Source organism: Sciurus carolinensis, chromosome 15 (assembly GCF_902686445.1).
Source record: "Sciurus carolinensis chromosome 15, mSciCar1.2, whole genome shotgun sequence".
Taxonomy (NCBI): domain Eukaryota; kingdom Metazoa; phylum Chordata; class Mammalia; order Rodentia; family Sciuridae; genus Sciurus; species Sciurus carolinensis.
The window spans coordinates 36,510,222-36,536,370 of record NC_062227.1 but is presented as its reverse complement, the minus strand read 5'-3'; the positions used below and the strand labels follow the sequence as shown (position 1 = coordinate 36,536,370).

The window sequence follows — 26,149 nt, the reverse complement described above, 5'->3', positions numbered from 1 at the left end:
AAAGACATATGCAGACTAAGGAGACAACGGGGGAATGATTAAAGGGAAAGACAGATGGAAAGTAGAGTTGAAGAAGGGTGATAATACGTTAGAAAATTCTGCTGCATCTATCAACAGGCAGATGTTAGCCTGACAGGCCACATCTCCCAAAGCCAAACAACCACCCGGGGAGGCAGCAGGAGGAAAAGTATAGGAAAGGTACTCTACCAGGACAGGAGACAGAAATCCCAACTCACACTTGCTTTGAAAATAAAGATGGTGGCTGGGCACAGTGGCCCATGCCTGTAATCCCAGCAGCTCTGGAGGCTGAGGCAGGCAGATTGTGAGTTCAAAGTCAGCCTCAGCAACTTAGTGAAATAAAAATAAAAAATAAAAAAGGGCTGGAAATATGTCTCAGTGATTAAGTGCCCCAGAGTTCAATTCCTGGTACTAAATAAATAAATAAAATAAAGATGGTTATTTTCCCAAATAGCAAAAAATCTGGAATTTGGAGGCTCGGAGTTGGTTGATTCAGTGTCTCCACAGTGTCAGTGAGGACCCAGGTTCTTTGCAACTCTCAGCTCTGCTACCCTGGGCATTGACTTCCTTTTTCACCCTGGGCATTGACTTTGTCCTAGCTTCCTAGGTTGCATGCCACCCAAGATCTCAGTGTCTAGGTAAAGATTCAAAAACATCTGCTCCAGTATGGTAAAGGGAGACAATTGCATTAAATGAAGCAACTGGAGTAGATGGGATAGATATTGAATGATTGATAGCTCCAGTCCGCATTACTAGTGCCAGGAACTCCCCATCCCAAATACTCTCTCCCAGCTCCAGTCTATGGATTTTAAAAGTTCTTTCAGTCTATGCCAATACGGAAAATAGTGAATGAAAGCCCTTGACTATTAACTAATATCAGTTAATACCTTAGAAATGATCATGTCTGTGGGGACACGTACAGAGCAGGAAAAGCACGAAGATGGGGAGAGAGCCTAGGAGGAGCGCTGGGAGGCCTCAGCAAGACCAGTTCTACTCCTTGCCCCTAAGAGTTAATCCCCCACCCCAGCTAAAGAAACTGGTTTAATTTTAAATTTAGCAATATCCATCCATTTATGATTTACAATGTAAATGGCATATATTCTGAGAAATCTGGAATCCTTCAACCAATCAGTTATGCTTTAATTTTTTTTTCCTCCTTCTATATAGACCTCGCAGTGTTAGAGCTGTGCTGAATGAGGTCACAGTCTAACGACAATATTAACCCTGCAAATCTGTTCATTTTCGCCTGAGCACCCTCAGGCAGAATAGAAAACGTGTCCAATTGAAAAACTATTACAGACTCTGCAGTGCTGTGATGGGCAGAATTGTAACAGGGAGAGGTGTGTGCGTGTGTGTGTGTGTGTGTGTGTGTGTGTTGCCGGGAAATCAGTTTCTAAAAGGAAGTCAGGTAGTATGTATCTCTTTAAAATAGGGGTTATATGATTGCTTTTTTAAGGGGAAAATGTGTTTTCCTTCATCCAGAATTTAAAATGCTACTTCAAATACTTCCGAACCTTAACTGTTTTATATGTCCTACCATCTGTGATTTTTTTACTTTTTCCCCCTACCCCATTCCCCTTTATCTCCTTTTCTTTGTGCATTGTAAACATCCTTCTGTGTCTTAAATCTCTATTTTGCACTATCAAAAATGCCCAGGAATAGAATAAAGAATAGTGAACACCCATGAACCCACCAGCCAATTTAAGAACTAAAAGAAACTCTTTTTCTCTGTGACCATCTTTGGGCTCTGTTTAATTCAGCATGCAGAGAGGCACCACACAGATGGTAAACATTTTGTGCAAAGGCCCAATCACCACTCCATTCATAGTGGATGTTGAGTTTCAGAAAGCACGTGCAGCCGCAGCCTTGCTTGGACATGTGGTTAATGCTGAGTAGACTAACAGTTGTGCCCCAGGTAACTCCTCAAGCTGTTCCAGATCATGAAACCTATGATGTTTTGCAAATTTATATTTTATCATGCTGCGTTTTGAGCACAAAGACTTGATGACTTCCCCTTCATAATCTCCATCAAAGACATTTTTCAAAATCCCCTTAGTAGCCTTATCACTGGCTTTGGCACACATTGTGTGTGTGTTTGAAAACAGTCTCTGGCTAAATTTATAAATCTGTGAGGATGTGTGCATTGTCAGTCTTACAGAATTCATACATGTTATTTTAACTTGTTCCTCCACTGGATACTCAAAATATTTGACCCTCATTGAATGTCAGAGACCTGACTTGACTTGTCTGTGGTTTGGGCTCTAATTGGAAGGCGATCAACCATGTTTGGATAGGGTATGAGACACTTATATTGAATCCATGGAAAAGATGTAAAATTCTGTTTTCTCAGGAGTTCTGTTTTCTAAACAGGCTCTTGTTGCCACCACGTGCTGTTCCCATCCTGGCCTGGTGGCTCGCCCTGCACCTCTGCCTGTGTGGCTGCTTGTTGCCATGGCAACATCTGCCTCAGTCCCACTTCGGGAACTTGGTTTCTTCAAGAAGTCAGGCATAGAGAAGAGCCACTTGATCATGGTTCACAAGCACATATGTATCACCTGAGAGTATATTCTTATTCTAAGTGTCCCCAGACCCACGGTCTCATTGGAAGAGAAACAAGGAACAAGCAGGTACAAGCAGGTAGCATATCAGTTTGTTTGGTTTCGTTTGTTTATTTTGTTTCTGTCCTTTTTCAGTCCTGGGGATTGAACTCAGGGCCCTACACATTCTGGGCAAGTGCTTCACCACTAAGCAACATCCCTAGTCCTCAGCTGATTTTTAAAATCTGTTGACTAATAAAATTATCATTCCTCTTTCCAAGGTTGCAAAGTTTGTGAGCCAATGGCAAGAACAATTATGCCCTCTTTTTCTTGGTTCAGAAAACAGAAATTTAAGAAAACATTTTGTTGAACACAAGTGCTAAAGATCTGTTTTTATTCCATATGCATAGCAATGAGGAAGTTTCCAAAGAGAAGTATAAATCACACATATTTTATTTAGATGTGTATTGTTTTAAACGTTGATTATCTTTTCATTTGGGAGGAATAGAATTTCTCCACGTGCCATTTACCAATTGTTAAATGTGAGAATTCATTAGAATAATAAACCCTCATCGTCCTCAGAAATACTCAAAACGAACATTCGTTCAGCTCCTGGATTTTAAGCACATGAAGTTTTCTTTTGTTACAGAATTTGTTTTTCTGATAATCATTATAACAAAAGGGAGAGAACTTGCTGATTTTTCAGATTTTATTACCAAGTGAATATCAACGTTAGTCACTGGCTTATTTTTTATGATCTATGTATTTCCTTTCCACTGATAAGAGAAACAATGTCTAAACTTGCTTATCTCTCTGTAGGACAGTCGGCCCAATATGTCAAGACCTCTGATCACTAGATCCCCTGCATCTCCACTGAACAACCAAGGCATTCCTACTCCAGCACAACTCACAAAATCCAATGCGCCTGTCCACATCGATGTGGGCGGCCACATGTACACCAGCAGCCTGGCTACCCTCACCAAATACCCCGAATCAAGGTAATCTGGAATATGGGAAAATCAGACTCAGAAGTGCATGTGTTTGATGACCTAACTGTTTTTCCTTTGACCAGCAGAGCATGTGGCCTGCCCAAGGCCCCAGGTAGAACCCAAGCTGCAGAGGCTGCTCTCGGATGGGTCTGTGCATCTTCTACAGATCACAGTTTGGCCCACAGCCTCATCGAGTACATATACAAATGTCACTCAAGAGTGGAGTTCTTTGATATTTTACTCAACCAAGATCTTTGTGATCCTCAATGTCATACAAAAGGGATGATGATTTCTCCTCCTCTATCTCCTTTTTTCCTGTCCTCTTCTTCTAAAATACATATTCACAAAAATTCTGATAATCTTATAAGAGGTCACTTGGCCTATCACTTTGTAAACTAGAAAAAAAGAGACAATCTTATCAGTTTCTTCTCAGCGTCTTATCAGCATTGTATTTAGAATAGTATGCAAAAGTCCAGGAAGCCAAGATAGTCTTGTTAAAAGGGGGGTGCATACAGCTCAAGGCATCTAAATAGTATGAAGAGGGAAAATGGTTTACAGATAGGAATTATACACTTATGTTTATCCCCATCCACCCCTTTCTAAAGGAGTTCTAAGGAAAAAAATTCCTTTACACCTTGGGATACCCCTGACCTTGCCAGTGGTTCTACCCAGATCCCACATGGGAATTTATCTTCACCAGTTCTGCCAGCAGCTAGGGGAGGAGGCATGAGCTCATTGGGGGCCAGTGTCAGGAGAAAGGGTGTTGCTCTGCTTGCTTCTGCTCCTTGGAAGTGGAGATGCACTACCTGGGCTTCCAGAGGGCCCCTGTTGCATTTTTAAAGAATGTCATGCAAAGTGACCCATCCCTGGTAGCTCACAGCCTAAATAAATAGTACTGAATAAAACTCACCCTCATTCTGAAAATGGCATGTTTTCTAATTTTTTAAATCTCCCTTGACTACCTAATATTTTACAAAAGTAAAGAAGAAGAAATAGTTTTCTTTCTTGATTTCCAGATTTAATTTTCCTGATCAAAATGAAATGATTTTTTTAAAAATAGATTTCTATTCAATCATCCACGAAACTATTTTAAAGTAAAGGGATTATTATTAGTCAACTATTAGTATTGAGTCTCCATCTTCCCTAAGTAGGCACTACAAATTCATGTTATAATCATGGTGATGTATTTTTTAAATATTGTTATATAAACAGTGTTCTTCAAAAAAAATGCCTTTTTCCATTCCCTCTGACTTCTGCTAATACCAGCATCAACAACAGGAAAATCACTGCTGGCCCTTCAGAGGAGAGCTAATTCCAGAGGCAAGCCATAAAATGTATTTAAGAGTCAAAAAAAATCAATCCTCACTGGTATGAAAATTCACTGGTCTGTAACCTTTTGTCTCAGTTTGCCTTTCAAACTTGTGATATAGGAGGGAAGTTTAACACAGGTCCAGATACCTTGTCTGAAGTGCCTGGGACCAGGGATGCTTTGGATTTTGGATTTTCTGGGGGAGGAATATTGGCATATAAGATCTTTGGAGGATGAGACCCGACTGTGATCATGAATTTCATTTATGTTTCATATGTCTACATATGTAGGGTGAAGGTAGTTCTATACAGTATTTTTTAAATAATTTCGTGCATGAGACAAACTTTCATAGTGTGGAACTTTCCGTTTGTGGTGTCAGGTTGGCACTCAAAAGGTTTTGGATTTTGGAGTCTTTCAGATTTTGGATTTGGGGATTAGGGATGCTCACTCCATAGTGAGCCATTTGTCTGCCCTTTAGGCAGCCGGTTTTCTTCTGGCTGCTCATTGCAGGTGACTGGGTCTCTTTCCACTGACTAATGTCCCATGGGATTTGGCTCTTCCTGAAGCTCCCTGATCTTACCTGGCCTGTTGGCAGTGGTAGAAGATAAAGCATTAAAGGCTCTATTCCTTCAGTTTCCGTCTCTCAAATAATTTGCCACTTCTATCATTTTGGTGTTACATAGATTTTTATGTTTGTTTGTCTTATTGTTTATTGTTTTATTATTTTTTGATTCATCATACACAAATGGGGTACAACTATCATTTCTCTGGTGTACACGAAGTAGTCACACTGTATAATCACACATAGGGTAATGATATTTGTCTCATTCCATTATCTTTCCTTCCTCCCCCTCCTCCCCATCCCCTCATTTCCCACTACACAATCCATCCTTCCTTCATTCTTCCCTTACCCCCGCTCTCCCTGGCTATGTATTATCATCCACTTATTAGAGAAAACATTTGGCCTTTGGTTTTTCGGGATTGGCTTATCTCACTTAGCATGATATTCTCCAACTCCATTCATTTACCTGCAAACTTGGAATAGAACCACCATTTGACCCAACTATCCCACTCCTTGGGATAGCTTAAAATCAGCATACTACATCAATGTTCACAGCATCTCAATTCACAATAGCTAGATTGTGGAACCAACCTAGATGCCCTTCAACAGACAAACGGATAAATGCATTATATATATGAATGGTATATATACACAATAGTGCTGCATGTTTTAGATAAAGACCTCAAATAGTGTCTTACTCAAAGAGTCTGTTTTCTTTCTCTCCCCCCGCCAGCCCCCACCTCTCTCTCAGTACTGGAGGATGGAACACAGGGGCACTATATCACTGAGCCACGTACCCAGCCCTTTTTATTTTTTATTTTGAGACAGGGCATTGCTAAGTTACTTAACACCTTGCTAAGTTGCTGAAGCTGACTTTGAACTTGCCTTAGCCTCCCTAGTTGCTGGGATTACAGGTGCATGCACAGCGCCCAGCCATTACTGATTCTTTCTTAGTCTGACTTGCCACAAGTATTTCTAAGAGTCTGTTTTTTGTCCCTTATTATTCACACCCTTCAGATCCCGTGGACCTCATTGTTCTCTATGCCTATAGTGTCTTATGGTAGCTAGTGGCCACATGTGGCTCTTGAGCACTCAAAATGTGGCCAGTCCAAACTGAAATGTTCTCCAAGTGAAAAATACGCACTGAATTTTAAAGATGTAGTGCCAGAAAGAAAATTTTTGTAAAATATCTCAATAATTCTTCTCTTGATTTCAGGTCAGAACGATAATATATTAGGTTAAATAAAGTATATCATTCAAATTAATGTCACTTGTTTCTTTTTACATTTTTAATGTGGCTACTAAAAAATATAGAATTATAGTGTCTTGTTTTAATTTCTATTGGATAGTGCTAAACCATGAATAGATATTTATGGATCTAATTAAACCTGCCCTCCCCCCCACCTAATACTTGCATACATCAAAAATTGAAGTTCTTTTTCACCAACATAATTAGGAAAGCATTGTTCATCTTCCTTTCCCAAACCTTCCCTATGCTTCCTGTCACAGGAGCAACAGCAAAAATCTTTCCCCTCTCACCTGGGGTGCTGGGGGTTGAGCCCCAGGTCTTGTGCATGCTCAGTATGGGCTCTACCACTGAGCTACATCCCCAACCCAAGTAAAGATGATTTGACTTGTTCATTCTGTGTTTGGGTGCAGACTTCACTCTGCCTTGCAGCTGTTAGGGGAGCAGGTAGGTTTGACTGCTGAATGCCTGTCTTCTGTCTTGTAAAATAGGCACATATATGTCTTCTTGCAAGGTTATTGGGAGGATTAAATGTGATTATGAAAATCATGCTGTGGCCTTGTGCCCAAACTAGTATAATCTTCTGCCAAACCTGGCAATTGTTTCTTTTTAGACTGCCTTCCAAATTCCAAATAGATCCCATTCCTTCCTTTCCTAGAGCAGGCAAACAGCCTGACATCTGGACTACTAGTCTCAGGGAACTCCTCGCCTACACCTTCCTGTCCTTCCTCTTAAATACCCCCACCTTACTCTCATCCGTATCTTTAAGAGAGATCTTTCAGCTTAGGGCACGACTCTTTGAAAGGAGCCTTGCAAGGTAACTTCTGTTTGAGTGGCTTGTACCTGTCAGGTGACACTGCCCTCAGTTGTTGAAGGGACCATTGTGTGTTGCTTTGCTCCCTCTTGGGTCTCATGGGTTTTAAAATGTTCTTTTTAAAGTAGCAATCACTTCATGGGCCACACCCACATTTTAGTCTAGTTGTCAAAGATGCAGAGAAGCAGCAGATCCTCCTGCTTTCCTGGAGACCTCGGGTGCGTATCCAATTTCTGAAGAAATCTCTTGCATAGTATTACCCTTCAGGGGTAAATCCTGGGGCATCAGGTTTCCTGTGACCATGGAATCGCAAATAACTCCCCTTCTGCTTCTCTAGATCCTAGGGAGCCTCTAGCTTCCTTTCCTGTAGGACCTTTTCCTGCCCCACCCAGTTAGAGCCCTGCTTGCCCTCTGACCTGCTTCTTCCTTGGAGTAGCCCAGGGTAAGCTTTTGTTTCTGTTTCTCTTTTGTTGTTTTTTCCCTCAGATTTCAGGGGGAGAGTTGTAATTTAAAGGTATCCCTATATACATAACCCAGGATGTGGTAGGGGGCAGCTCAGTCATTCAAGTGCTTGCCTAGCATGTGCAAAGGCCCTGGATTAGATCCTCGGCACCAGCAGAGAAGCGGGTAAGATGATGCCATTCTATAATTTCCGAGGTCCTACAAGGAACCTTTACTCCCTTTTGAGATAGTGCAGATGGTTTTCTGTCCTATCTCTTTTTAACCTGCCCTCTGAGCTAAAGACCACCCTTAGACCACCATCTCCAGAGAGTGATACACTGTCCTCCACAAATGAGTATCAGAAGCACCTGGGAAGCATTAAAAAGTCATGCAAGGCTCTGCCCTAGACCAATAAAACAGGGAACTCTGCAATCTTCCTAAGAGGTCCTGGTGTTCACCATCTGGCTTTGAACACCACCAAGATGTCGGATCTCTCCAAGCGAACACAGGTCTCTTCCTCAATGAATATTCCATGCTATATCACGATGGCCATTTCACCAAATGGTAGAACCTTTCCATTGTCAATGTCTTTCTTACCAAGGTTAGCGTTTGCCCACGTGCACTTTTATTTTTAACTCCGAGTGGTGATCCATAAGCAGCTGGCTTTTATGTCGCCCAACAAGACTGATCACTCACATTATTATTCACTTCCACCATCAGAGGCGATTTCGCTGAAGAGACTCATGTTTTCAAATTAACTGAAGTATTACATCCATCCACAAAGCGTTCAGTCTTTAAGTGATGTTTGTGTAAGGTGCAAAATAGTTCTTTGAAGGCATGCACAAGACAAAGGCTGGCCTACACCATCTCAGCAATCAACACTGATCCCTTTTGGAGGATCCTGAGTCTCCAATTCTGATGGCCAGTTTGAATTGAAATTCTCAAGAAAAACACCCTGTTCAGATCTGCAATTTTACATCAAGTTTTCAAAAAACTCAAGGAAAGTGTATCACTAGCAAGAAAAAAATTTAATGGATATATAAAGAAGGTAGAACATGTCAGGTGATGCATACCTGTGAGCCCACCAACTCAGGAGGCTGAGGCAGGAGGATTGCAAGTTCAAGGCCAGCCTGGGCACCTTAGTGAGGCCCTGTCTCAAAAATAAATAAATTAATTAAAAGGACTGGGGATGTGACTCAGTGGTAGAGTGCCCTGGGTTCAAGTCCCAGTACTGGTGGGGATAGAGATAGAAGAGGAAGACAGAACGTATTTTATTTAACAGTCTGTTGGCTTGATACATAGCTAGTGGGTCTAGACACATGGGAGGTGAACCTTCGCCTGTACTCTTGTCTTGGACCCTGCAAGTTTTAAGGATTTTGAACCAGAGATTTTGAACCCAGGAGTGCTTTACCACTGAGCTACACCCCCAGCCCTTTTTATATTTTATTTTGAAACAGGGTCTTACCAAATTGCTGAGGCTGGCCTTGAACTTGAGATCCTCCTGCCTCAGCCTCCTGAATTGTTGGGATTACAGGCATGCGCTACCACACCCAGCTCATCTTTAAGATGTCTTGACACCAGGGTGTGATATTAAAGATACAGACTAAAAATACATTCAGTAAGTACTTTAAAGTAAGACACATACCTGAGTTCAAAGTTAGGTCTCTTTCATCCTTTACTATCAATTTAGCAAAACCAATCTTAGTAGTAGCTGCATTGAATGGGTATTCACTATTTCAAACCAGGAAGTGGGCTGATTCTACTAATTAACAGGACCTGTGGGGTGCCAGCAAGGTGAGGGGCTTGGCAAAAAGAGCTCAGCGTCAATCACTGACCCACGGGTAAAAGACAGAACTCTCATTCCAGTCCCTGAGCCATCTGATTTGATGGCTTGACAAAGCTTTTGTGTATTTTAAACCCGGTACATGAGTTAACTCCCACATAAGTAGATCATGCTAAATTGGTCCCTCTGAAATAGCAGCAGAGTTACTAAGCACACTGGCATATGTAGGTAATTGCAAAACCCAAGAGACTCCACTTGCAGCCTTGCAGTCGACACCCGTGGCCACCCAAGGGGTGTGTGTATTTGGAGCTTTAGGGTGGAGATGCCAAGTGTGTGTGCCTTGCCAGCAGTGATCTGGCTTCTGGCAAGTGCGTCACTCTTGGATGCGTGAGCCATGACAGGATTGTTACTGAGAGAAAAGTCAGACGAGTGCAATGTTAGAGGATGGGTGCGTACAACTGAACTCTGTTGTTTGGATTTCCATGCCTTTGTCCTAGGCCAGCCTAGGGAGTTTCTTACAATCCTGCATCAGGGTCAGGGATCCTGTGCTATTGCATCTTACGATGTCCTGGTTCCAGATTGAACACCGTGCTCCCTAGGCGTGGGTCAGGCAGCCCCGTGCTTCATGGATCTCAACAAAAATGCCCCCAGAATAGATGCATAGACCTTGCCAAGCAGTCTGCTGAACTTTCTTGCGCATTTACTGTGTGGCATGGAATAGAAAGCTTTTGTCGTAACCTGCACTTTAGATCCTCATGTTTGGAAATTCAACATCTATGTTAAATTAAAGAGAATAGGTTACTGGGGACTTTACAAGGAGCAGAAATCAAATGGCTGTACTGTCGCCACACAAATGCGAAGGAAGGGCATATGCCCGCCGCTGGGAACACTCGTAAGGAAATGCATAAAATGATGAACCGCTCTGATCTGAAGATGGGTGGATCTTTTGAAAAAGCAAATTAGTTTACAGAGGGATTTAAGGAGAAGCGGGGAGACAACACCTGGCCAATGGAAGACAGAGAGCTTCTCCAGGGTAACAGGGAAATTTTCCTCTCCTCTCTCTTCTTTTCACCTTATAATATTACTTTTCCAAAATTGCCCCTCTGGTAAATAGGCAAAGAATAAATGAAACAAATGGCTTCAAAAATCATCTTTTCTTAAGTTACACTGTAGTGTGGGGGGTGCTCAGCAAACTTCCTTTGCCACCAGGGAACAAAACAGGCCTCACTTTTAAGCAATCTGACTTACAGCATCTTGTCCTGGAGCGTCACTTAGAGAAAAGACACCGTGTCTGCAGTTTTCCCTGTCATGTTGTCATTCACTCAGTAGATTTAATATCTGCTGCCATCTGTCAAAGCCCAATGGCTAATAAAAGCCCTCAGTCTCTTGTCGCTTATAATAGAGGGGACCAACAATAAACAAACCATCCATAAGCAGTATTTCATTAAGTCGTAGGTGAGATTAAGAAGCGGGGAGAACCACACAGGATAAATGTCGTTTGCCTTCTCTATGATCAAGTCCACGTGGTTATTTTCTCCCCAAGAAACATCTTTATTTGTTCATCTAAATTCTCAGGACAGAAGTCTATTTTTCCTTTTAGTTTAGATTTAGAAGCAGCTTTTTGTTGCATCGGTATCATAAGTCACACGGGACCTGTGATTAATTGTATCTTCCGAGTCCTGTTATTCATGGAGAGCTGATGGGTGGCAGACCTGTCTGCTCCCCCTTCGTCTCAGTGGGAGGGAACCGCACAGGAAGTCTGTCTCCTGGGCTCCCAGCCCTGGGTGTGGGTGGCCGGAGGGCAGATCCTCTGAGATTACTTTGCTAGTGTATTACCCTTGATATGTTCTCTGAGTAGCATTTTCTTTCATTTCGCGTTTATTGATCACTGAAGTTATGTTTGGTTTTGACAAAAGTACTGAGTTAAAAGACATTGAAACATGCATTTGCCCCACAGAGGCAAATGATCGTAACCCTGACTTCTCCCTAAGCCCACTCCTCCTTTTACAGGTTAGACAAGGGAAGAAGGTGAAGGCCACCCACCCTGTCAGCTACAGGCCCTTTACACATGCACTCCTGCTGGTGCCTTAATGGCAGAGAGTGACTTTGGAGTAATACTGTGTGTTAGAAATGGAACAACTCAGGAAGGACCGTGGGTCCATTCTCAACTTTTATAAACTTCTCACTTGTGAATGACCTGCCCTTCTCTTAGCTAGAAACCCGCCTCCTTGCAAAGCTCTCTCTCTCACTTGTTTTTCACCTTGCATTCTTGGGACCTAGTCCTGTGCCTGCTGCAGAGTAGGACATTCACAGATTTGCTTAATGTGTGGAAGAAGACTAGGGAGACACTGTACCCAGAGGCCAGATCCTCAAAACAATAGAGGGCAAATGATTTAGTAATTTAGTTCAAAGTATAAAGTAAGTTAGAAGGTTTGGCTGGGTTCACTACACCTATTACCTCGTTTATGTGCCATGGTAACCTTATTAGGCCAGAGGTAGGGATGGTATTGACCCCGCTTTTCAGATAAGAACACTGAAACTCTGAGAAGGGTAAATGGACTTAGCCTTCAGGGGAAAAGCCAACATTCCAGTCCCCAGTCTGACTCTAGGGCCTTTACTTTCTCCTGTCCAATTACAGTGGTTCCCAAATTTAGGGGCATGACAGAATCAACTGGGACTCTTAAGAATAAAACAATGGAGACTGAGGAAGGAGGATCACAAGTTCGAGGCCAGCCTCAGCAACTTAGCAAGACGATGAGCAACTTAGACCTTAAAATGTCTCAAAATAAAAATTAAAAAGGGGGCTGGGGAGATAGCTCAGTTGGTAAAGTGCTTGCCTTGCAAGTACAGAGTCCTGGGTTCGATCCCCAGCACCGCAAAAAAAAAAATTACATTAAAAATTAAAAAGGACTGGGGATATAGCTTAGTGGTAGATGACCTCTAGATTAAATCTCCAATACCCCAAAAAAAAAAAAAAAATTAAAAGCAATGCCTGGAACAAGGGGTGTAGCTCAGTGGTAGAGTACTTGCCCAGCATGCAAGTACTCAATTCCCATCACCACCAAAAAAAAAAAAAAAAAAGCCTGACTGGCCAAACTCATTTCATTGGGGCTCACTTACAATCCAGGCTACACAGAAGGCTGGGGCAGGAAGATTGCAAGTTCAAGACCAGCCTAAGCTATTTAGCAAGACCCTGTCTCAAAATTAAAAAAAAAAAAATTAAATGGGTTTGGTATGTAGCTCATTGGTTGAGCACCCCTGGGTTCAATTCCCAGTACAAAAAAAAAAAAAAAAAAATCAAACAAAACCCTCCAAAACAAAAAAAAAGCAATGCTTGGCCCTGCTCCTAAAGATAATGATTTTACTGGTTTGGGGCAGGGACCTGGGCATGTATTTTTTTTTTTTTTTTTTTTTTTTTTTTTTAGGCTTTCCATGCTCAGCCATGTAGTCTGGTTTAGTTTGTTTTCTGTTGCTATAATAGAACACCTGAGGTTGGAAAATTTATAAATAAAAGGTTTATTTATCTCATAATTCTGAGGTCCAAGATCATGGTGCTGGCATCTGCTCAGCGGCTAATGAGGGCCATATGCCATCATGCACAAGACGGAAAAGTGGAAAGGGAAACAGGCATGTGCAGACAAGAGTTCACATTGCAAGAGAGATCAGAGTAGTGCCAGACTGGCTTTGTGACAAACTGTTCTCACAAGAATGAATTCATTCCTGCAAGACCTAACTCACTGCTGGGAGACCTAATCTGGGCTGGAGAGAACCTCACCTGACTCCTTCAAGAATTCATTCACAAGGTTGGTGCCCCATGACTTTAATCACCTCCCTCCCACTAGGCCCCACCTCTTTAGGTCCTACTGCCTGTCAATACTGTTACCTAGGAGACCAAGATTCATCTCAGGAACTTCAGGGGGACAAACCATAGCACAGAACATCATACCACCTTTCAGAAGTGTGTTCCAACAGAGGGCCAGTTGTCTCTAGTATTTCAAGCTGCTTTTTTCTCAGGGTGACCTCTACCTTATTTCCTAGTCATCAAGAGCCTCTCAGTCAACACTGAGGCACATGCCAACCCCTTCCCTGCCAAGGTAGCCAGAGTTCTCTGGCCAGTTGCTTCCCACCGTGAGCAGCCTTCTCTCCCTACCTCAGTGTTATATAAATTCCATGCTGATTTCTCTCTGTGTATTGTGACTTTTTAAACAGTTTGGTAAGCGCTGCCTTTGGCCAATGGGACAAATAGGTCTTGTTCTTATGTGCTGGTGGGTTTCTGAAAGTTCTTTTTCTTCAGGCCACCCATATCCAACGTACAAGCCTGTCTACAGCAAAGAACAAAGTTGGCCTTGGACCAGAGACCTTGCCACTTGTCCGGTGGCTGACTGGTTATGACCGTGAAGAGAAATTGTTAGGAAAACAGTCAGTGACCAGCTCTGACCCCAGTCCAGCGTATCCACTGGAGAGAAAGGATCACACTGGGGCATTGAGGGCAGTTCCTCAGGGTGGGCGGGTCTAGCCTGTGTCAGTCTCCTCTTTCTTCCCAGGACCCCATTCTTGGAACGGTAGACTCACAAGTGCCCTATGAACGCAGCAAACAATTTTGTTTCTGCACAAAACAAAGGTGTGCACATATATGCACACACCCACACACCAATACAGAAAGCTTTTTATTTTTTAAATGTGTTTGTAAAATAGACCTTCTAAACTCATACCCTGGGTTTTGTTTTCTTTTGTTTTGTTTTATGTTCTTTTGGTACCAAGGATTGAACTCAGGGGCACTCGACCACAGAGCCACATCCCCAGCCCTATTTTGTACTTCATTTAGAGACAGAGTCTCACTGAGTTGCTTAGCACCTCAGTTTTGCTGAGGCTGGCTTTGAACTCATGATCCTCCTGCCTCAGCCTCCTAAGCTACTGGGATTACAGGCGTGTGCCACCATACCCTGTTCTGCCCTGGTTTTTAAACAAATAAAAAACCCACCAGTAGAATCTTGCACCCTGTGCTCAAATGCTTGATAAATAGCTATTGAACATTGAATAAGTGTGGTTCTGTGTTTCTCTGACCTGGGGCAACTCAGTCTTTCTGGAGTTGCTGCAGCATAAAGGTCAAATATTATGAATCATCAGGTGCGTGGGTGACCCTAGGACTGAACAACAGGCCTCCTTCAATCTGGGCAGCCTCTTCAAGGCACACACTAGAAAGGGATTTCTAGCCTCCTTACCCTGAAGGGAAATAATGATGAACCAGATTGACAGAAGGGTGACCCCTGCTGTCCTCAATGGATACCGCCTCCTAATCCCACACACATCAGCGTCACCTCAGGAGCTTGGGAAAATGCAGGTTCCTGGGCTCCACCTGCTGCTTACCTGATCTGTGTCTCTCAGGAAGCCAGAGAAATCTTGACTTTTTTTTTTTTGAAGCCACCATGTTGTTTTCCGAGGTGCTGGGGATTCGAACCCAGGTCCGTGCGCACAATAAGCAAGCGCTCTGCACACTGAGCTATTGGCTCACTTGAAATCTTCACTTTTAATAAGCATCCAAGCAATTCACATGCATCCCCTGATCTGCGGAGACGTACAGTGAGGTCAACAGACAGAGCTGTGGGCACTACAGTGCCTTGGCAGGACACAGCCTGGGAAAGCAAGACTTTTTTTTTTTTTAATTGATTCTGGCATGATTCATGTTGCCTAGGACAGTAATACTGACTGTACTTGTTTTAGATCTGGCGTGATGAATGGTGTCATTGAGCAATGCCAAGGTCATTTTTACTGTTTTTCTAAAAATCATATTTTCATGTTTCCCCCTCACCCCATAAGAAAGAACTTTTATAATAATAAAACGCCATGGTCTATTTATTTGTTTGAAAAATTAATGAGGTATTTCATAGGAGATTCAGGTAATTTCTTGCAAGGTTAATATGTGAAAAGTATGTTCCAGTTTATTGTGTTCTCAAGAACAATTCCATTAAAGGAGCTGAAATGTCTGAATGTCTTTTCATCCAGTGCAGCTCATGAATTTCATACATCTCTTTTCACTCACTTTAGGTCTACACAATCTGTAGCCTCTGTCCGTCACATAGCTGTGATTTGAGATTTAGTGCTTCATTTGGGAACTTCTTATGGCAAATAGTGACCAATATTAAAACATTTTACATGAACTTTCAAAAGACAAACTGCATTTTGGCCGAGGGGGAACTTGGGAGGCAGGAATTATTACACCCTGCAGCCTTATTCTTGTGTCTGTTGTGGAGCTTGATGTCATTTTCCCAGTCCTTCGACATCGACTTCACACAGATAGGAGGTCTCCGTGGCAGTGAGGAAGCACGCTACACCAGCACGCAATGCCTGTGATGGTGTCCCCTTGGCTTGGACAAAAAACCATGTGCAAACTATTTTCAAGTTGAGTGAGTCTTTTCCTTTTTTAGGTGAGGGTGGATTACCAGGGATTGAACTCAGGGGCACTCAACCACTGAACCACCTCCCCAGCCCTATTTTGTATTTTATTTAGGGACAGGGTCTCCCTGAATTGCTTAGCCCCTTGCTTTTGCTGAGGCTGGCTTTGAACTCGCAGTCCTCCTGCCTCAGTCTCCCAAGTGTCTGGGATTACGGTTGTGCACCACAGAGCCTCACAATCTTTTTTTTTTTTTTTTTTAATTAAACCAATGTAGAAAACAAGCATTTCCAAACAGAAGCATTTATTCAAAACCAAACATAGCAATATGATTTTCATTTAAAATTTGAGCAAACTAGCCAGCCACAGTGGCACACGCCTATAATCCCAGCCACTCAGAAGGCTGAAGCAGAAGGATCATTTGAGCCCAGGAGTTCAGGGCCAGGCTAGTTAACACAGTGAGACTCCATCTCTTAAAAAATTAGTTAATTCATTAATTCAAATAAAAATTGAGCACTTAAAAATAAATCTCCTGTGAGTAGTTTCATAACGTCACACTGAAAAATGTCTCATGGGCCCTCTGAACACATCGGCACTCTCTGCTGGAACCTGAGTTGTGTTCGTGGAAGAATCCTGTCCACCTCATCTACCAGACAGTTCACTCATTATCATTATATACGTCACCTGTTAAAATATCATTTTTGTTGTTGTTGTTGTTGTTAAAAATGCAGGATGCAGGGCTGGGGATAGAGCTCAGTTGGTAGAGTGCTTGCCTCCCACGTACAAGGCCCTGGGTTCAATGCTCGCCACCACAAAATAAATAAATAAAAATGCAGGATGCATGCCCTCAATTAGATGAATTATCAGTGTTCAGCTTCTTCTGAAGATTATTCTCAAGATGCCTGTAAATAGAAAGTGGCAAGTTTGTCCCCAGTAGCCAGCTAACGTGGGTCAATAGTGCCCTCTGTACTGGCCTTTGGACAGTGCCCAGGATGCTCCTGGAGGGGTATCAGAAGGTGCAGCAGGGGATGAGAAGTCACGTGTCCTCTGCAAGGTGCGTGTTTTTCATGCATTTGTATTCCGAAGGCTCCAGAAGCTCCAATCAGGTGACAAAAGAAAATATTTAAAACACCCTGAGGTTTCAGTCCCACAATTGTATCAGTTGTTTGCCGGACTGTCTGAATCTAATGAGACACAGTGTCCATGGAGATGGCACTGTCCCTGGACAATGCTGTTTAAATGCCATGTGTCGTCAGGTTGCTTCGAATTGACATTGCTTTTTATCTTTTTTGGTGGCAATGATTATTTTTGCTCTGATGCAACTTTTCCTATCGCGTTCCCTGCATGGAGAAGATAAATTGCAATGCATGACAGCTAACGAGAGCTTTCAAACAGTGGCAAACCCTGCCAGGCTGGGAGGGCTTCACAGCAAAGGTGAATCTGAGCTCGTCCAAACTTGTTTCCGCGACTGGAGCCTCACGGGTTCCAAGACTCCCACCCAGCCTCCAAAAATTGATCTCTTAAAAAAGCTTAGAAGGCCCTGAGGGTGTTAGAGCTCACTTAGAAAATAAAGACTCTTCTAGTCTGGAAGAAGCTCAGTCAATATGAAAGAAAGAGGAAGGAAGAGAGGGAGGGAGGGAGGGAGGAAGGAAGGAAAGAAAGAAGGAAGGAAGGAAGGAAGGAAGGAAGGAAGGAAGGAAAGAAGGGAGGGAGGGAAGAGAGGGAGGGGAGGGAGGTAGATCTCACTGATCTATTATCGAAGGGCCCTAAGGAAGGTGCTCCATTAAAACATCACCATTTTGATGATACACTGCAGAAGGAACAGGATGGCATGAAGTGGGGTACAGGGAGTTACTGGATGCATTAAAATGGACCAGATTAAAGGCTGTAGCAACCAAGGAAGCCCCTTAATAATGTTCCTTTCTTCACCTGCTAGGTGTTTGTGACGATTAGAAAAACTGAACAGCAGAGACATGCTTTCATTTTCAATTACGTGGCATGCTAGGCTCATCTTAAACTTGTATGTAGCATTTTACAACAGCAAAAGAATTTCTTTTTCATCCAAAACTTCTGGCTGAAAGTAGAACGGCAAGTTATGGGAAGCAGTGTTATCAGATGACTACTCAGACTTTTCAATTTCTATATATGAGCACCTTAAAAGAAAGAGAAAAATGGAAAGTTTGTATTAGCCAGCATTTTTTTTTTCTATAGATAATTTGCAGGTTAGGGCACGGTTCCGTCTTTTTATTTTGGAAGGGAGAAGTATCTATAGATACCCTGACTGTCCAGTGTGCTTGTGGACCAGCTTGTTGCCTGTGGTGAATTCTTGAACTATGATCGACCAAGCCCCAGCCCAGCAGGGCGTGGACAGTTGCTCAAGACACACACCTACAGACTGTGCATCGTTGGCCAGGGGGCCGCCGAGGGCAGAATGCTGTCAGCGGCCTCCTTGGGTATTTCTCAACCACGCACGCCTGCCAGTGTTGTCTTTGAATCATGAGCCGATATAAACTTACTTTTTTCACATGTCATTTTGACTTGGTGACTATTTAAGTAATCTTGCAATGTGAATTAAAAATCTTAAGCTTCTCAGAGTGGAAAGCCAACCAGGCACATGATCCATTGCCAGGTGAAGAAGCAATTAGACATTTAAGAAGAAATCATTGGGCGATGTAGACACTCGAGTTTTTGTTGTTGTTGTTTGTGGTGCTGGGAATTAGAACCCAGAGCCTTGTGCTTGCGAGGCAAGCTCTCTACGAACTGAGCTACCGCCCTAGTCCTCGAGATATTCTTTAACATGTTCTTATACTTTGGAAGCTGCATAAGGAGGACACTCGTCCCATGTTCAGTTTTCATCTCTTCTTTGAAGAAGTTTTTCTATTAGGGATTCACAGTCTTGGGATTAAATCTGCTCCCTTTGGCTTTGTCATTGTAAGGTCAGCCTCGTTTCTGGATGACGTGTTTTTAAGCGTCCTCGTCACTGTGAAGTCACCCAATGACAGGACAATTTATTCATCTTCATTCACCCAATCACCTTTTGGTACTTTGAATATTTAAATGAGACTGTTTCAGTGTAAGACCCTTGCATGATGTCAGTAATGCAGGTGTGTGTGTGTGAGAGAGAGAGAGGAGTGGGGCAGACAGACAGAGACAGAGAGTGAGAGAGATGATATGGAGGAGTGAGAAGAAGGTACAGAGGTAAATTCAGTTGTTTTTGTCCATAAGCTGTAAGGTGTTCAAAAACATTTACCTGGTCTCTAGGTAAACTGTATATTTGTTCTTTTCATTAAATACCATTAAACTGGTTTTTCTCTTAGAAATACTCAGCAAAAGATTTCTATACTTTCATCATAAGCTGCTGTTTTGTTGGCGTGATTACAAGTGGGAAAACTTCACATGGAAATAGAAATAGCTGGCTTGGCCATCGTCCTCTCATGTAAATACTATGATGCTTGTATTCAGAGCGATGACTATGACATATTCCAACAGCCTGGAATAGTAGAACACCCAAAGGCATGGGGACACACTCCATTCCTGCCCTGTCCTCATGGATGACCACCGAGAACAGTAGAGAGCATGGGTCACCTGGAGAGCAGCAATGGTGGGGTGGGGGCCAGACTCAGCTCCATCTGTTAGAGATACTGATGACAAGGATGGAAGAATCAAGAACGTTTCAAAATACAGGGAGGCTCTGGTCCCACATATACAGTTGCCAATACCAAAAAGCCCAGGGCTAAGGACAGTCTTCTTGTATAGCTTACCTCCCTTGGGAACACTTGCAAAGGAGTTTGTCCTGTCCCAAGAAAGTTGGAGCACAACTGCAAGATGAAGAAAGATTGGCAGGAGGTGCCAGAGCAGAGGAGATTGGAGTTCTAGGACAGATGAACATTCTGTGTCAGGGACAGCATCATATGCCCAAGTTTGGTTTTGTTTCTGTTTGTTTGTAGTGCTGGCCTTGAACCTTGGGCCTCACACATGTTAGGCAAGCTCTCTACCACTGAGATACATGCCCAGCCTTAAATTTTAGTACACCTAAGGTTTTCTGGGTGGTGGTGGTAGAGAGGGACAGCATCATGGACAGACTGGCCCTCACCCTTCAGGAAAAATACACCATGTCACTCAGCACCCACAGCAAGTCACTTGATGGCTCTGTGCCTCAGTTTTCTCATTAATATAATTAACTTATTACTTGAAAATGCTGGATAGAACCATTGTGCGGATTAAAGCAGATGATCCATAAAGTTATTTTAGCAGCATGTCTGACACAAACTTTCAATAAATGTTAGCTATTATAGCATTTTTCTGTGAATAGTAATTATTATTGTAAAATGGAAAACATATTCTAGAGTTTTAAATGGAGACAAAAGACTAAGGAGTGTGTCAAAAATATCTCCCAGTGTAGAACAGACTGTTGGGAGGAGGGAGGGGTGGCTGTGGGGGCAGGCTCGTATGCATATGTTCATGCTTGCCTGGCCAAATAAAAAGCAAGAGAAAACCTAAACAGAAAGCGTGCTCACTGGGGAAAAAAAAAATACCCAGTTGGGCTTCCAGGAGAGGTTACTATCTGATCCTGGACAGATCTTAGAAAAATAGCTAGTTGCCCTAGAAATCATTTTAAAACAGATACTTGCACAAACCACAGAGGGAGCCCAGGTGATCTTAAAAGTTTTCTTCCAATTCAGTGGGATTTTATAGAGAGTCAGAATTCTGTTTGGGGGCATAACACTTAATCTCCTAAAAAGAAGAAGGAACATCTGCCAGCATTTACTGAGTCCATGCCAGGCGCTTTACAACAGAGTGGAACGACCCCTGGGCTGTAAGGGAGCGGGTCCAAGCTGGGATCCGAAATCCAACGGCCTGATGGGAGTTCTGGCATCCCTGTTTATTAGGTGGCTGCAGCGTCCTCACCTGTAAAATGGGGACCATAGTACCAACCTCACAGAGTTGTACAGACTCAGTACCATACCTTGCACACAGTAAACAGTCAGTGTGGGTCTTACTGGATATCCATTTGTTGCTCATAAAAATTCTTTGAGCTGGGTGTTGTCCCATTTCGCAGATAAAGAAAACAAAACTCAAACAGATGTGGTCTCAAAGATGCTAAAGCCAGGTTTCAAACCCAGGTCTGAGTCATAGAGCCATATTTACTAGGAGCTGCTAAGACACAAACGTGCCACACGGAAGCTCTTATGAGAACTGTGCACCACAGGCCTTATGCTCAGGTTGACACAGGAAGAAAAAGGTCCTTTACTTGCTGTATCTCCACCTCACCCATCCTGTTCTTTCTTGCCTCTGTGGCTGCACTCAAGCTGAGCCCCTGGTCTCAAATCTTTTCTCCAAGCTCTTTTGCCCTTCCCCTTATTCTCAGTGATACCTTAAAACCCCACACAGGCCTCACCTTCTGTGGGCAGCTTTCCTGTCAGCCCCTGCTGGATCCCTCACCCCTGTCCCTCCACGGCACCCACTCTGTACCATGCTCCATTCAAGAGGCACACAGAGCACTGGGTACAGAGCACTGGGTACATAGTAGGCATTCAATAAATGTAGAAAAACAAAAAGCCTGCTTACATAAATTCTAAATTTTAGTGATTTTTAAAAAAAACGTTCAAGATCATTATACTTTTTTTTTGTAGTAAACAGTCAATAGGACTCCTTTTTTAATTTTGTAAAATTTTCTAGCCCAAGAGTCATGGGAAGGAATCCTAAGATTCATGTCCTATGCAATATCCTCAGTGGATTTGAGCTGCCCCTGAGCTGTCAATACTGCCATCGGGATCGATACTCAAAAATGCTAAGTTCCTGCTTTGTTATTACACTCAGACTTTTTCCTATATAATTTAAACTTGCATTTCCTGGCTCCCCTACTTTCTTTGGTTCTATATATCATTTAAGAAAATGATGCTGCCTCAGGGAACAGGTACTGGAAACATTACTTCCCCATAAGTAGGTAAAGATTTGTTTTGCTTTTTACCTAAAAATTATTTTCTCCCTTCCCTTCAATTACTTCTATCCATTTCTATAACAAGCTCCAAAGTGACTTTTTTTTAAACTGTGATCATGAAATATAGATGAAATTTACCAAGTCTGGAAACTCTAAAGAGCTATGTCTAGAATTTTTTAAGTTCTAAGACTTCAAGCAAATTAAATGCTATCTGCGATCCCTCAGACTTCTGACTATAAATTATGATTTTTTTTTAACATTACCATAATACCCAGCAAAGTAGTCCCTTTTTAAAAAGAAAGCTTTTTATTATGAACATTTAAAAATAAATTCATAAATAGGTTTAGAAAAGAAAATAGGAAGAATTCAGTCTTGAACCTCACGTTTCAAAAAGTATCATATATTAATCTAGGATTTCACTTCCTTTCCTCCCTCTTTGTTTACTTCCTCTCCATCTGAGCAGAACAGAGAAGGTATCCTTTTGTTGTAACACTGTCTCTTCTATCAACTCTCCTTCCTTTCCAGCTGTCCTGAGGGCAAATTCCTCCTGCAGGCACAGCTCTCCCCAAACCTCAGACTCCCATGCATGCCTAGGTACACCCCACCCCACCCACACGCACACACTATGGTGCTGCACACACAAGCTTACACACCTCTACCCAAACTTCTACTCCATTTGCCACCTACTTTATGTTTGAACTATGAGGACAGCAACTTGGTTGGGAATCCAGGTTAGAAGACGAAGACGAAGAAGAAGGGGAAGGGGAAAGGGAAGGAGAAAGAGCTGCAAGCTTATGAAGACAAAGTAATTCAATAGGAAAATACCCTTTAAATAGGATTTTTAAATGCCCTCCTAAGTGGCAAACTCATGGCAGATTGTTTTGCTGCTTTTCACCATTTTCATCAAGGAGTAGGTATCACTTTTATAATTTAAAAATATCTCCAAATGCTAAAGAGGTCATTTAGAAGTGGCCACTGAATCTCTTGGCCAGCCAAATAAATCTGAACCAGACACTAAATGAAATCTTTTCCTTAAGTCCAAACCATATTTTTCTGTGGCTTGGAAACCCAGAGGTGGAGGGGAAAAAAGATATTTCTTGGCAAAGGAGAACTACATGGGTAGAAAGGTCCAGCAACTTGTGTGCCACCCCTTTCTCATCCTCTTTATCCCTTGGTGGGGCTTGCACTTCATTCCCAGGATCCTCTCCACCGTCCCTGGACAAGTCCATCCCACAGCAGCTGCAGGAGTGCCCCCTCTGTAATTAACCTGCAGCAGCTGGGAAGGCTGACAGGATTATCCAGCTTGCCTCTAGGTAAAGCAGAGCCTGGTGTCATGTTACAGGTGGTGGCCGGCTTGACAAGGTGCTCACCCTGCAGTGGCAGCCTGGGAAGAAGTGGGTGTGTGGAGCCTGGAGACAGAAGGTGGCCTCAGTAGGGTTGGAAAACTCTCCAAGTTGACTTTCCTTTGCAGCCACACATTCCATGAGAGTGTGTCCGGATTAAATGTGAGGAAACAGCAAATAGCATAGAAGGTACCTGGAGGAGCGGGTTCCATTTCCCTGAGTCCCCACCCTCCCTCTGTTCTGACGTTCCTTTGGGGTTCCACCAGCTGTACTCAAAGCAACCTCAGAAGTCTTGGGGTGCTTCATTTTGGTTTGCTTTGGTTTAGGAGAAGATCTCAACAAAGTCCCAGAGCCTCAACTTTTTGAACCCCAGCTATCAAATGCATTGGTTTACCTACAAATTTGATAATAACCAAATAATGTTAGCTATTGGGATACTGAACTCTATCAAAATATAACAATGGAATATCTTCCAAGGGGAATTGTTTATATTTTTGTTTATTGTTTGTTCGTTTGTTTTTAATACAAATGAAAAGGCAGTATATTTAGTGGTCAAGAAAGCAAATTTTGGATTCAGACCTGGGTTGGCACCCAGGCTTCATCATTTGAAAACTATGTCCCTTTGGCCAAGTGACTTAACCATCTGGGCTTATTTCCTTGTCTACAAGATGAGAATAGTAAGCCACTTCAGAGGATCATTGTAAAGATTAAATGATATAAAGCCCATAAGACAGCCCGGTCACTCTTTGGTACATGATACTATTCGCTAAGTAGTAACTAGCATTAGGGCAGTTGTCCTCCAAGGGTTTCAGTGTGACAGTTCTCCACAAATCATGCCAGGGGCAACATGGAGGGGTTCAGAGTAAATCTGTGTCTAGGCAGCCATGGATCCTTGAGGGTTATATATTTGGGACTCTGCTTCTACATTTTTAAACAGAAGGCTGAACTAGGTCATCCTAGGGATCTTTCATTTCTGGAAGTGTGGTTGACTTCTAAGAGTGTGCTGTGACCGTGGAAAGTGAGAACATGACTAACAAAGCATTTCAAGCTGATGACATTAACTTGCTTCTCTTTCTTCACTCGGCTCATCCTCCTTTATACTGGTTCTCAACTTAATTGAGACTTACTTGGCAAGTTGTATAAAATACGGATGCCTAAGCCTCGCTCCCACCCAACTACGTCAGAATAACTGGGGGTGGGCCCTCAGCATGGTATTTTTAAAAAGCCCTCCAGGTAAGTCCATTGTACTGTCAGGGTTGGGTACCAAGGCACTATGCAAATGACATAGTCAAAAGTTAGGCAAAGGAGAGAGAATTTGGATAAGCCAGAAGCTATATGTGAGGAAATATTTCAGATATGGCATCTCAATCTTCTCACTTCTAAATATGCCTTTTTTTCCCCTTAAGATCCCTGAAGGCATGGCCTGATATCAGTCCCCATCACTCTAAGACCAAATCCAGACTCCTTGACCTAGCTTATAGGGCTCTTTTCCATCTGGCTTGGGCTATTCCAGCCTCCTTTTTCAATCTGCCTGAATCTACACCCCAGTGAAGAGGATTCACGTGGCAGGCTTTTTCAGTTTCAGGCCTTTGTACCTCCCCCCTACCTCCTGTCTTACCTAATCTTACTTCCCACCCCTATATTTGGCCAGCTTCCTTGTCCTTCAGGTCTCCAAAGAGTTTTCTCTTTCTTCCCTACTAACCCATAACTGAGTTTGATGAGTTAGAGGCACCTCCTGGGCACTCTTCACAGTCCCTCTATACATACACTGACTCTCTGGATCACACTGCACTTGACCTGCACTCCCTGCCCCACAGACTGTTAAATTCCACAAAAGCAAAGACTGTGGCACATCTCCTCACATCTGAGCATTGTCAGACTCAGTGAATATTGGTCTGAATAATTACACAAGAAAAGAGAAATTCTTAAGGAATGGAGTCACAGTAAATTAGAGAAACCAGGTCCTATAAGTGAATGAATACACAAGAAAAAATTCTTAACAAATGACTCATTAAGCCAGGTAACGAGATACTAGCCCTACATTCTCTTTCCCCTAAGATCATTCTGTAAATGCCAAGGAAAGAGGGAGCCGAAACAGGAAATAAGACTCACTTCCCTCCAAGGGCAACTTGATTTACTCCAAGATTAGGTCCTGACTTATGTGCTCCTGAAAAAACAACATAGAAGAATATAATTCAACATCAATTAATGTATATTTTTAATGAACCTTTATAATCCTATTCATTAATAAAATATTTACAGATAAATGATGTGATGTTAGAGATCTGCTTCAAAGAGACCAGGGGAGGAGAATAGGGCACAGAGATAGATGGATGTTAAATAAGATGGGCCAAGAGTTGATAGCTTCTGAAATTGGATGATGATCATTTTGGAGTTCATTGTAACATTTTCTCTGCCTTGTTATAAGTTTGAAATTGTCCAAAATAAAATGGTAAAATGATTATCCTTTTAAAAAATTGTGGAAGGAAATCTTTCTCCACATTGCCACTTGGGTCAATGAGTGTAAAAACAACAAGAAGAAAAGCCTAGCCATACATCATCTGGAGCCAGCTTGGTCTTGGTCAGTTGGAAAACAGGAATGTTCTCCAAGGTTAGTAAACTGTAATCAGTTCCACATAGTTTTCAGGCACCAGAGTTTACAAATCACTGCAGTTTGACTTGTAACTCCATTCATATGTCCGCAAGAAATACAGCCTGTGTTGATTTCTCCCTTTATTTGCTTTGCCAAACAATACTTTTCCACAGTACAGCCAG

General features: G+C 42.5%; 1 protein-coding gene across 3 annotated transcripts in view; it reads left to right on the top strand.

Annotated features, from left to right (window-relative positions):
- Positions 1-26,149, top strand: part of Kctd1 (potassium channel tetramerization domain containing 1) — a 183,890-nt gene that overhangs the window by 133,967 nt on the left and 23,774 nt on the right. For all 3 annotated transcript variants that reach the window (XM_047526459.1, XM_047526460.1, XM_047526458.1), the window contains exon 2: positions 3,375-3,553. In XM_047526459.1, coding sequence (XP_047382415.1) covers positions 3,375-3,553 — 179 coding nt within the window. The remainder of the gene's footprint in view (positions 1-3,374; positions 3,554-26,149) is intronic.